Source organism: Trichosurus vulpecula, chromosome 6, assembly GCF_011100635.1.
Source record: "Trichosurus vulpecula isolate mTriVul1 chromosome 6, mTriVul1.pri, whole genome shotgun sequence".
Lineage (NCBI taxonomy): Eukaryota > Metazoa > Chordata > Mammalia > Diprotodontia > Phalangeridae > Trichosurus > Trichosurus vulpecula.
The window spans coordinates 14,974,542-14,987,684 of record NC_050578.1 but is presented as its reverse complement, the minus strand read 5'-3'; the positions used below and the strand labels follow the sequence as shown (position 1 = coordinate 14,987,684).

Below are 13,143 nucleotides of genomic sequence, written 5' to 3'. Positions count from 1 at the left end.
CCACAGTGGGGCATGTCCTGTGATGGGGTCTCAAGGTCAAAAAGTATGGACACTTTAGTTACTTTCTTCTTTCCCCCTACATGGGGGTGGGGGGCGGAGGGAGCAGCACAACTTTTAAAACATTTTCCCGTTGGCTAATTGTAATGGATTACTTCTGTCAGAAGGTGGGCAGTATGTTTCATCATGGGTCCACGGTTAGTTATTGCATTGATTATACTTTTTAGGTCTTTCGAAATTATGGTATTATTGTATAAACTGTTTTTCCTGGTGCTGATTCCAATAGCACATAGAGTGCTGAGTTTGGGGTGAGAAATACCCGAATTCAAATTTGGCCTCAGACGCTGTTTTTGTACTGGGTAAGTCACTAAACCATTTCCTTCCTTTCACTCACTTGATTCTATCAGTTCACAAAAATCTTTCCAGGATTCACAAAAATTGTCCCTTTCATTGATTTCTTGTATGTGCTTGTTTTTCTGCAAACTTTCAAAATTATTGCTACCTTTTGTCATCTTTTAATTTGTTGGGTATGAAATGAAAGTTGTTTTGACTTGAATTTCTCTTAGTGATTTAGAACACCCTTCATATGGTCAATAGTTTATAATTCTTTGGATAAGTTTGTTCATATTCTTTATCAACTTGTCCACTGTAGAATGGGTCCCGGTCTTACTCATGTATGTTAGTTTCCAATACACATCTTGGATATCATGTCCTTATCAGACATATTTAAGATAAAGGTTTTTTTTCCTCTATCTACTGCTGCCTTCTTTGTCCAAGTGGTATGGATTTTGTTACAACAAAAGTTTTTCAATTTCATGTAATAAAAATGATCTGTTTTATCACCTTCTCAATCTCTTGCTTAATTTAGAATATCAGTTTTTAACAATTTATGCCAAGTACTTGTTTTTTGAAGCAGCAATGGCTTTTATTTTGGTAAGTTTTTTTTTTTCCTTTAAGCTTCAAGGGAGGACCCATTCATTCTAGTAATTCCAGCGTTTTATTAACAAGTAACCATCCGTATTATCTAGGTAATTCATAATTATAAAATTGTGCCACAGGACAAATACTTCCCTTAAGTAATGATTTCTCTTGGCATACTTAAAGGTTTATTCCAATTGCAAAATTTTGTGTTACATGCCCTTTAGGTACAAATTTGTCATGTAACGTGTATGTATATGTGGGAGGGAACATTTGATGATGCTATAGCGAAAGTCAAAACTTCATATACAATACTCAAGAATGTAAAGCAAAAATTTCTGGTCACTTAATATGTTGTCTGTGGGGTTAAAAAAAATGCCAGATTTCTAATTGTCCTTTTCAACCACCACCACCACAACCAAATGGCAACCTAAGTAAAGTCATTCTGAGTCTTGTCTTCTCATGTTCTTAGATTCTGCAGAACATTAAATGGTTTTGCACTAATGTGTGAAATATAAAGGAACCACAAGGTGGCGCTATAATTCCATTGAAAAGGCAATTTAAAAGTCAGTTCTCAAGTTTGTTCCATTACTAATATTTGCTATTTTTTCAACTATAATTCTTCTTTAGACTAGAATGCAATAATGAACAATTAATACTATTAAAACCAATTATCTGTATTGCTTGTAACTCATAGAGCTGTTGAGGGGAAAGAATTTTTTCACCTTAAACTTCTACATAAATGTTAGCAGTGGACATGATTTCAAACTTTAAGAATCTGTAAGTTCATTTAAAAAAACATCACACCGGTAATGCCTTAAGTTAACATTATTTTATTTGACTTTAGTGTCATACAAAACATTTAAGTTAAAAATTAAGATTCTTACTCACATAGATTTAGGGGAAAAGAAAATCAAAGGAAAAAGCTGTTTTCCACCTTCATAATAAAGGAGTTGCCTTCTCTTGAAGCCTGTTCAGAGCAAACTTGTGTTATGATTTTTTAAAATTGAGAAATTTTTAAATTCCTTTTTTTTCTTGTCTCAAGTTCATGTAAACTTTCCATCAACATCATCCACATCTACAAAGAAATTTATAATTACAAATCATGGTGTCCCCTTGCCAAGACCAAAAAAAAAAAAAAAAAAAAAAAAGAACAAAATCCCAAAACATGCTTGTGTATCTTTATAACTCTGGATGGTCTCCATCTGTGCTGCTGGTCTTAAAATGTGTTACTGAATATGACACTAAAACACTCAACACCTTTTTCACAGTAAGACTTCAGACCTACACACAAATACAGAAATACAGAATCACATTGACCTCCACTATTTCAATGTTAATTGAGAATCTAATGCATCACTACTTTTCTAAGTTGAAAAAAAAGATGCGTTTTTAAAAATAAAAACATTTTCATTCGCAATGTGTATATTTAACTTTTCATTGCAACTTATTTGACTACACAGATGGCAAAATGGTATGCATGTAAATCTCTTGGGTGCAATATGCAAGTCCCCGTTGGAGAATTTCCAACAGGATGTAAACTGTGGTCCTCAAGCCTGCGCTTTAAAAAACATATTACTTAGCACACTGCCAACAAATGTCAACACAAAAATACACTGCTGTAATGACTTCACTCTGCAAAAGAAATCTACTTGGAACAACAGGAATATTTTCCTCGCAAAAAGCTCAAACACAGTAAAGTAGTGTAATTACAGCTTTTTAGAATTAAATTATTTCTTCAATAACGAAAACACCAAATGGAATTCTCAATGTAGCAATATCAATATATATTTAAAACTGCACAAACAAAACCTGAAGAAAATGTTCAGTGTCGAGTCTCTGAAGTCCAAGGAGATATTTCTAAGATGAGTTATTGGAATACTTCAACAAGTCAGCAGTTTCTTGAAACCTAAAAATATTTTTAAAATTATTACAATAAAATGGGCTATTTAAGCAATTAAAATTTTCCAAACGCTAAAACAATTTTTTAATGCTTATAGGAGGCAGTTACTATTAATAAAAAAGAGCTACGCAAAGAAAATGAAGAGTCAATTACAATTTTTCCATAAAATGTATACGATTTAAGATATAAGCAATAGAAGTGATTTTTGCAATAAGAGGACTTTTTTACTTGACACTTTTACAAGATTAAAAAACAATCCATTCTAAAGCAGATGACCACAAGTATTGTTTAGCGTTTTGTTAATGAATGATAGATAATGCTTTTACTAACCATCAATTCAAACCGGACTTTTTAATCCCCAGTTAATTCCATTAACAACCCTTTACATTACTATTTAAAAACCCAAATAATGACTCATCCGACAAATATATAACTGAAGGTGGATTTATTATCCTCTAGAGTCCTGAAGAAATTCCACACCTGATTAAGAGACCTTCAGTTTGGAACACATATGCACATTCTATAGGTACCTTAGTCCAATACGATTCCCTACAGAGAAATGAATTCTTGCTGCTCTTTCCTATTACTTACATTCTTTTTATCCTTTCTATTTTCTCCATCGTTGTCTCCTGTAATTTAAAAAGCAACAAAGTTAGATGATCCCTCTAAGATAACCAACTTCAAAAATAGACTCTGATCCTATAAAACAGTCTGAAACATTAGTTTACATAAGAATTTTTATGAGAACCTAAATGATTTTTGAATAGTTTTGCTCTTCTTTTTCCCAGTACAACTAAAACTAATGCTCACTTGTTCTCCTGACCTTACAGGAAAATCAACTAAGCATTTGCCAGTTTTACTTACCTTTGAAGCTTCTGTCAAACCAAAGTAATTAATGGTACTGGGTTGGGGAGAGGAATCTGTGGATAATAGTAAGTTGTATCCAGATGACTGCTGATGAAGACTCTCTGGCATCTCTTCTTTCCTTTTTCTATCTGTGGAAAAATTAATTTTTAAGTTACTTTTGTCTTTCTGCTCTCATAGTGGGGTCAACTATCGAACAGTCTGATTTACAGTATGTGACAGAAAAGAAGGTATTGTTTAGGTATGAAAAGGCTACTGGTACAGGTCCAAGATTTGTCCTCATAGTCCTTTACTGTAACATATATAGGGTGCTGTATGACCTACACTCTGTCTCTGTCTCTCTCTTCCTCTCTCCCTCCCTTCCTCCCTCCCTCTCTCTCTCTCTCTCTCTCCCCCCACCCCAAACTGGAGCCTACAACACGAACACTACATTTATCTTGATTACTGTCAACCCAAACACTTAGGCAAGTCAAATTAAGAGTACATGTTCAAATTCAATATTCTATTACTTTCAAAATAAACTACAAGTGCTAACAATATTTAATTATATCAAAAGGATGCTATCATCAATTATCTGACAGAAAATCCTTTCATTCAAGATTTAAAGTGCTTCCCAAGAGTCTCACTAATAAATTGAGCTAGGTCTTGGTGCCAAGTTGTGAAAAGTGAGGGAAAAAAATTAAGCAATTTTTGCAGCCATGAGTTAATTGGTAAATTCTTTTAAAAATTATTTTTCAAATTCCTGATTCATAGAATCCTACTCTAAAAAACAACTGGGGACAGAAATTGTCACCAATGTCATTTTTCAATTAGCAGAAATGCCAACAGTGTCAACAACTAAATCACATACACGGTATGCAGATACACATTTACCCTACCTGTCTACATATCTTAACAAATATATATTCTAATAGATTTGTGATCTTATCAATATAAGCATTCCTTTCAGTGATGCAGATAGCAACCCATTCTTGTCTGCTTATCCTGTGAAACTTCCATCTATGTCCTCCAACAGGGTCACCACCAGGGCTGACCAAATGTGCGGGGGCTTTTCCTTTAGTTCCCTTTCTATCACATGAATACCCATGGAGCATGCGAAGCATACTCTTGTCACCCTGTTCTTTTTTCAGGCATATGTTTCTCTGATAGCCTTTATACTCTTCTCTTGGATTTGTAATGTGTTACAGCTTCCTCATGCCTAACATGAGAATCTTCATTATTCTGTGTGGGCCTTTTAATTCTTTGCTGTCTATATTGCTCCAAAGGCAATCCAACTCACTCTCCTTTTGTTTAATTCTGGGCTCCAATTTACTATTCTTTTGTAGTCTTTCCAAGATACATTTTCTGATGGATGAGCTCTCTAAGTTGTCCACCCAAATCCATATCACAGAGCAGTAGTTTCCAAAGTAGAGAGCCTTGGCAAGACCCCAAGGGGTTTGTAATCAACCAGTTAGAGACTGGAGAACAAAAGAGAAATCCCACCTCTCCTCCCTTCAACAAAACCACATTCACTTTGCTTTCTTTCAGGTTTCTACATTCGTGTAGTCCTTTCAGGGTGGTTTTCACGTAACCCCACTACCAGCACTCATATAAGTCACTGTGGAGGCAACATTCTCCTCCCATCGTCCCACACCTTGCCCACATCATCTTGTAGCTACAGCAGCAGGCATTCCTTGGAAAGGTAGGCTCTGTATTGTGGGGTGGTGTTGAGTGAATACTTCAAATGGACAAAGATTCAGACAGAATGACCAGATGTGGATGGGCTATAAGATCTCATATATAGCTCAGTTTCCCCTTCAAACTTCCCAATTTCTGTCAAAAGAACCACTATTAGGACTGTTATATATCATCTTTTCATTCTGATGCTAAATGCTGTTTCATTTTTGGCAAAGATACTGCAGTGGTTTGCCATTTCCTTTTCCAGCCCATTTTACCAATGAGGAAACCAAGACAAACAAGCTGAAGTGACTTTCCCAGGATCACACAGCTGTCAGGTGTCTAAGGCCAGATTTAAATTCTGGAAGATGAGCACTCTATCCATTTTGCCACCTGGCTGCCTCTTCATTCTCATGCCACACAGCCACCACCCTAGTGCAGGCTTCTATCACCTCTTGCTTCAAGTACTGCAATAGTCTTCTAACGGGTCTCCTTGCCTCAAGTTTCTCATCCTCCTACAGTGCAAATCTGACTGTGCGTTTCTCCTACTCAATAAATTTAGGACCACAGATGTGGAGCTAGAAGGTACCATAGAGGTCATCTAGTCCCCTCACTTTACAGATGAGGTAACTGAAGTCCAGTGAGACTAAGTGAGTGGCCTAAATTCATACCGATAGTATATGTCACGAGCAGAATCTGAACCCAGGACCTATAACGCCAGATGGTGTTCTTTCAACTGCACCAAATATTAGTTAATCCATCTCACTCCTTTCAATGCCTATTTTTTGTGTAAGATTTATAACTTAAATAATTACTAGCATAATAGTACATGTCTACAACTTAAAAAATTAAGTTAATATACTTATATTGGGGGTGGATGCTAAAACTTTCTTTTACCAATGGGGTTGCACAACCACAAACTTTGGAACCAATAGGTTTAGATAATGATCAATCTTTCTTAATTTTTTGTAGTCTGTGGATAGTTAGAACAATCATTTTTGGGCATTTATGGATTTTGTCCAGGAGGCTCTATGAATATTCTGGGGCTTGATAAAATCAGCACAATGTCAGAACACCTGGAGGACTTCACCAACTACAGGTGTAGTTACACAGACTTAAGACTATAATGGATCTTTTCCACATGGAAGAGAAAAACTATGGTAATCATTCACCTCCCTATTTTATTGCCAGAAGGTCTTTGAGGTGCTGTTTGCACTACCAAATCAAGTATGCTTCTTGAGACAAGTGGAAATTGCACTAAGAAAACAAAGATGGGAAAGGCAACTGAACCAGAGATAGAAGCAATAGTGTTGGAGGCAACTCGATTAATTATTTGGTACATTTTATGTATACTTATATCTATTTGTGTGGTCTCCCCCGATAACAAGTACGCTACCCAAGGGCAGGGACTATTTTTTTGACATCAAATCTGTAGCTCCTAGCACAGAGCCTGGCACAGAGTAGGAGCTTAATGAATGCTTGTTGGTTAACTGAGGGTGCTGAGGAAACAGTTCTAATGAAATAAAGAGAAGAGGAAGAAACTAAAGATGTGAGGAAAATCTCAGATAATATTATCATCAAATAAAAGCTATCAAAAGAACACTGACAGTTCCCAACCCATATCGTTTCCTTCCTATCTATATGCAATTTTAATAAAAATAATCTATCCACGCAAGGGTATTTCTGGGGATTACAGCAGAACAGACAAGCAACTTTTTGTGAGTGATACTCCGCATTGGAGCACACCTTTACTCTCAGAAAACTGAATGAATTCTGAAGAAGATACAAGCTCTCACTGTGTTTAGTGTTGACATACATAAAGAAGTGTGTGTAAAGACAATCACAGGCAGACACATGAATGGGGGGTACAGAAGGGAGTGGAGTAAGTATTCATATATAACCTATTATGTGTCAGGCACTGTGCTACACACTTCTTACAAATATTAACCTTAATTAATCCTCAACAGCCCAAAAGGAAGGTGCTATTATCTTTTCTATTTTATAGTTGAGGAAACTGAGACACGGGTTGCAAGTGACTGATGTGAACTCTGGTCTTCCTGATGCTAGGTCCAATGCTTTATTCACTGCACTAACAATAAATTATCCCCCTCTCCCATAACAAAAATCCACCAAAGCCATTGCAAAGTACAAAAAATAAATAGTGTCAAAGCATCAAGCTGGCAGCCATACTCATATGAGGAAGAAAACTGAGATATTTGTAAGAAATATATTCATCGACTGGTTCTAATGTTTATAATTAATAAAAATGAAATATAAAGAAATAAACTTTCTAATTTCAGATTCAGATAAGTATTTGCACTTGCACAGTATAATAAACATTTTTTTGCTAAAACTATACTTCTGAAGATAACTTTCTCTGAATATTTTACTTACTGCAAACAGATTTAATCCATTAATGAAAAAGTGTTTTCCCCTTCTAACTAGTTCACTTTTGAGATAATTGCTTCACCAATATCTAAAACTATATGAGACACTTGTGAATTCTATACCTGCCTTACCATTACTAAACATTACACTCTTGTTTCTAAACAAATATATTCTTGATTTATTATTAAAGATATCCTCCATCACTAGGAAGGCTACTTGTTCAGAATTCTAAAACAAATGTCCATAAAGATTATGTAAAAGCATGAAGAAACAACAAAAACTATGGGAAGAACTTTTAGACAGTGTGAAATTATTTTGTCAGTAAAACAACATTCTCAGTCTCTCATGTTCAGCAGGAGTAAGCTCTCTTACGACTTCTCAATGCTTCCTTTACCTAAAAAAAGTATTCCATGTAGAAGAAAAGCAAGTAGAACCACAGAAATCTATCAGAGTATCTCTAAAATCTTCCCTTTGAGAAGGACACTAAAAGAGGCATGGAAGGGGATGTCATTATCACCCAAGATGACTATCACTCAAGAATAATTCCGACGACAGAAGTCAACACCAGAGATTACTGTATACCAATCACAAGCATCATCTACTGAAGGGCACTTCCCTTCTCAGCTTCCTTCACAGAAGACGACTTGCTGCTCTTCACAGATTTCCACTTTCATTTCCAACACTCCCATATTCAATCACACTCAGTATATGTACAAATTCAAAGAAGATTCTACACCATTACTAGATAATCCATACTTGTCTCTACTGTCTCATACCCCAGTCAATTCTCAACTCCCCTTACCTGGCTTTCAATCTTATCACTCGACTGAAACTGCTCTAACTTTACTAATGACCTATTATTAATTGCCAAGTTAATGGCCTTTTCTCAGCGCTCAGCACTCAACACTACTGACAACTGCCTTCTCCTAAACCCTCTCTCATCTGTGCATTTTCATCATAAAAATTTCTCCTGGTAGTCCTCCTACATGTTTGGCTTCTTCTAAACCTGTCCCACTCTTTTAACTATGGGCATACGTCAGGGTTCTGTCTTGGGCACGCTAGTCTTTCTATAATCCTCTTTTAGCAATCTAGATTCAAGCTCCAGTCTCTTCTGAACTCTAGTCACACATCACTTGGTGCCTATTGGACACAGCCAACTGGGTATCTCACAGGCATATCAATTACTACTAACTTTCTTCTCAAAACCCTTCTATTTTTCTAACTTCTCTATTTCTGTTGAGGGAACCCGCATTCTTCCTAAGCTTGTGACCAAGGTCATCTCTATCACATCCAATAAGCAGCAAGTTTATTCAATGCTACCTGCATCAAAACCAAATTACTGCTCTTTCTTTCTTTCTACTACTACTACAATTATTATTACTACTAACAATAACAACAGCTAACATTTACATAGAACTTATTCTGTGCCAGTCACGGTGCTGAGCATCTGACAATCTTCTCATTTGATCCTCAAAATCCTGGGAAGTGGGTGCTATTATCATCCCCATTATACAGATGAGAAAACAGAGGTTCAGTGACTTGCCCGGGATCACACAACTAGTGTCTGAGGCTGGATTTGAATTTAGGTCTTCCTGACTAGGTCTAACACTCTATCCACTGTACCTCTTAGCTGTCTTATTAGCTCAGGCTTCTGCCCCTTCTGCCTGAACTATTACAATAGCCTCTAACTTGTCTCCTAGGCACCAGTTTTTCCCTTTTCCAATTCATCCTTCACATTCTTAAAGCACAGGTCTGACCGTGTCACTTGGCTATTCCACTCGGCTCCAGTGACAAACATCAACTCATCTGTTTGGCTTTTAAAGCCTGTCACAATCTGGCTCCAGAGTAATTTTTCTGCTTAATGTATATAATATACTTTCCTCCCACGTTACAGCCTGACTGGTCTGCTAGCTATTTCCCACACAAAATGCTCCATCTTCCTCTTCCTTGTCTTTGTACAGACAGGCTACATTTTCCTCTCCCATGCTGGAAATACAATCCCTTGTCACTTGCCAAGGTGAGCTAAAATGCTCCTCCTACAGGAAGCCTATCCTAAGACCTTAAATGGCTGATTTCCTCCTAATAAAAACAACCCCATTTATCATTTTCCATGTATGAATCCACTTCCTACCTTTCTCTTCCCCCAGAAGTAAGCTTCCTGATGGCATGCACTGTTCATTATTTGGCACAAAGCAGGCACTTTGCTTGTTGACTGCACACTGATTGTACAGCAACTTTCTAAGCATTTAACCTTCTAAGTCACTCCTGAAAAAAACAAAGCTTATCTTTTTTTGAGTGACTTTGGTCTTCTTTGAACACCACCTCCCCATCTATACCTGATGGGCTCCGACAATGAATTCTGCCATGAGTTTCATCCTCCTGTCCCTTCTGTCATTTTAGTAAGCTGCCCTGATTCAATGAACACATGCAGTTTTCTTCTAAAGTGAGGCTGAAATAATTACTGAAGCCAGAGATCAGAGCTGAAATGAAGACCTGTTGACACCAGCTTCCAGTAAACACTATAAAAGTTCTTATTATAGAACTGCTTAGTCAGTAAGTCAGCAAGGTTCATCAATTTAGATTTGAAGCTAAGGCACTTCACTGATATGAACAATAAACATTTATTATTGAGTACTAACTTCTACATTCGGGAAAAGCCTAGGAAACCTACCCCAACCACCTGCCTCAGTGCCCAAGTCAGTAAACGTTCTCTCAGCTGAACCTTACAAAGCATTTTGTCTCCATCTTTCTTAAACACTTATCAAGTACTACAGTTTTTGTGTATGTCACATCCTCCCAGTAAAGCTTTCCAAGCCAGGCAAGATTCTCTTATTTAAACCTGAAGTCTCAACTACCACCTAGTTTTTACTGAATTGATGAATTTGCCTTACAAACGTATTTATATATATGAGATATATATGGAAATGTATACATATATATGTGTGTGTGTGTGTGTGTGTATACATGTATTTGCAGGGGTTATATTACAGAGCTACACTCACATATACTGTAAATTATTGCTCCATGGAGCAATCCTACTGTTAGGATTCTTAGTTATGATTTACTATTTTTTTCTATAGAAAGTTAACTTTGATACTGTATTGAAAGTAAATAGAAGAATGATTTGACATTCAAATTCTTTACAATTTTTCAAGAACATTTATTGTATAATAAAATGGAGTGGAAAATAAAGGGGACTTCTATATAAAGAGTAATTCTTTATGTACTCCATTATCAAATTAAAGAAGTCTTCTCAAAGATACCAATATATCCTTTTTGAGGAACTTCATGAACCTCACAAATGTTACACTTTAGATGAGGCATTCATAAACCTTTAATTTCAAATCAAAAGGCAAAATGAAATTGTTTCCTCAGACTAGTGTCAATGGCTTTCTATCCTAAGAAAACTATTTTTAGAATGATTAATTTTAGAACTAGAAAGAATCTCAAAAGAACATCTAATCCAATATAAAAGGTGAGAATTGAGGCTCAGACCAGCGAACTGACTTGCCCAAAATCATCCAGCTTGTCAGCTGGAAAGTTCTGGGCTAAAAATGCATCTCAGGTTCTTTCGTGTCCTTTGTTAATATGCTCTGCTGAGGGCCAATTATCTTTCTGTACACAATAGAAATGGATTTCCCCAAAGCATCATCACTTAAGTGATGTAATCTATACTGAATGTTTTTGACAAAGTATACTTCTGCCATTTTTTTTAAACAGGGTGGTATAGAATAAAAATGGGGGAGCCAGTACCAAAAAAAAAATCCAGGATATAATCAAGAAATGAAAGAATTTGGCAAACCACTTTTTCCAAATACTTCTTGTTGTTCAATGTTAATGATGGGTGTAAGATAAAAATAAAATGGTTCTTTTTTTCCCCCTCATATAGGGCCTCTCATATTTCAGAACAACAAACTTTTCAGTTCTTATTTTTAATAGTTTGCACTGTCTTTATAGTTATTGTAAGGCTCTTGACAACATAACTTCCTTTGAATTTATCAATTTCATTTTGGTTAAATTTTTGTAACTTCCAATAACCATAACTTACAAACTCTGTAACAACTAAACACTATTATTAGTTAATATTAAATCTTTAGTAGGCATCTTATTCAACTCACCCATCTTCCTTCACCTTCTATTCCTTTAGCTGCATCTATAAGAAACATTTCCAAATTGTACTATATGTTTTAGTTTAAAACATTCTTTGCTTTTTTGGTAAGGTATATTAAGGTATATTAAGCTAGAATCTTATGAAGTGTAAAGAAGGTTAAAAATCTGATCATTCAAATGGTGAGCAAATTCTCCTTAGAAAAGCTCCTTTAATAAAGCCCCTTTAATAATACTGTAGAAATAGTTTGAAACAAAAAACTACAAATAAGAATGGAACCACTTCCAACACTTACATTTCTGATCTTAACCACCTGTAACACTTTATTCTCAATAAAAATACTAGTTTATTATTGTAGACTCCTAACCACACTCCTTTCCTGACCTACAGCATTTTTCTGACTAAATGAAACTCTTGATACCTTTCCCACAGCTGACTATATAACCCAACCATTTACTCTGACAGGCTGCTTCTGGGAGTGAGTGTTCTAGTCCTTTAGAACTGCATGGTCCTTTAGTCCCTACATGGTAAGTGAAGGCTAGGAACTTGAAAAAGACGATAGTTAATCATGATTACTCACATATAAAATGCTTACTATCTGAATGATTTGGAATGATTTTCCCACTAACTTAATATACTACTAGGTCAGTTTTATTCACAATTTGTGTTCTCTTCCACTTAATGTGTTTTTAATAGCTTCCCAAAAGCCTAAGCAGTGCTCCTCTCCAGTATACCTCTCAATCTCATCTCCCCATCAAATCTAGAAAACATTTCTGTATTTAAAGTTCATATTCTTTACTTTATATTTTGTACTTTAACTGAGTGATTCAATTTCATTCATTTGCAAAGTCTTATTTTTAATCTAGCAAAAAACTATCAAATGTTCCTCTTTTTTTTCTACCAGCTAAGAGGTCACTGTTCTTGTAGTTCATAAATTGTTTCAAATTAGGAGATTTACTGCTATTATTTGGATTTTAAAATTCTCCTGTTGAATAAAATGAATAGCTAAACTTAGACCTTTCTATTATTAGGAAACCTCCAGAAAATTTCTGTTTTGATGCCTCTAACTGGATGGAAGGTGATCTTGAGTTCTCAAAGGCTATATCAGCAGAGGACAAGCTGGGAAGGCTTCAGGTGTGGGTTGTCTCTGACAGTGTCCACTACTATTAGCAAGCAAGTGCCTTACTGCCAGCAGGCAGACTCACCATGGCTTTGGTAACATATATAGCAGAAGAAAACATTAAAATGGCACTCAGTCTTGTGCAACCCTTGCCATTTTCTGTACTGACAAGATGCAAAGGGGAAGGAC

At 35.9% G+C, this 13,143-nt stretch overlaps 1 protein-coding gene across 5 annotated transcripts in view; it reads right to left on the bottom strand.

Annotated features, from left to right (window-relative positions):
- Positions 1 to 1,727: 1,727 nt before the first annotated feature.
- The window catches only part of CEP44 (centrosomal protein 44), a 67,950-nt gene continuing 56,534 nt past the window's right edge, over positions 1,728 to 13,143 (bottom strand). For 3 of the 5 annotated variants that reach the window (XM_036762566.1, XM_036762563.1, XM_036762564.1), the window contains 3 exons: positions 3,683 to 3,813; positions 3,410 to 3,447; positions 1,728 to 2,824 (listed from right to left, as the gene is read on the bottom strand). In XM_036762566.1, coding sequence (XP_036618461.1) covers positions 2,776 to 2,824; positions 3,410 to 3,447; positions 3,683 to 3,813 — 218 coding nt within the window. In that variant the 3' untranslated portion in view covers positions 1,728 to 2,775. The remainder of the gene's footprint in view (positions 2,825 to 3,409; positions 3,448 to 3,682; positions 3,814 to 13,143) is intronic. The other 2 variants (XM_036762565.1, XM_036762567.1) reach the window with 1 other exon arrangement.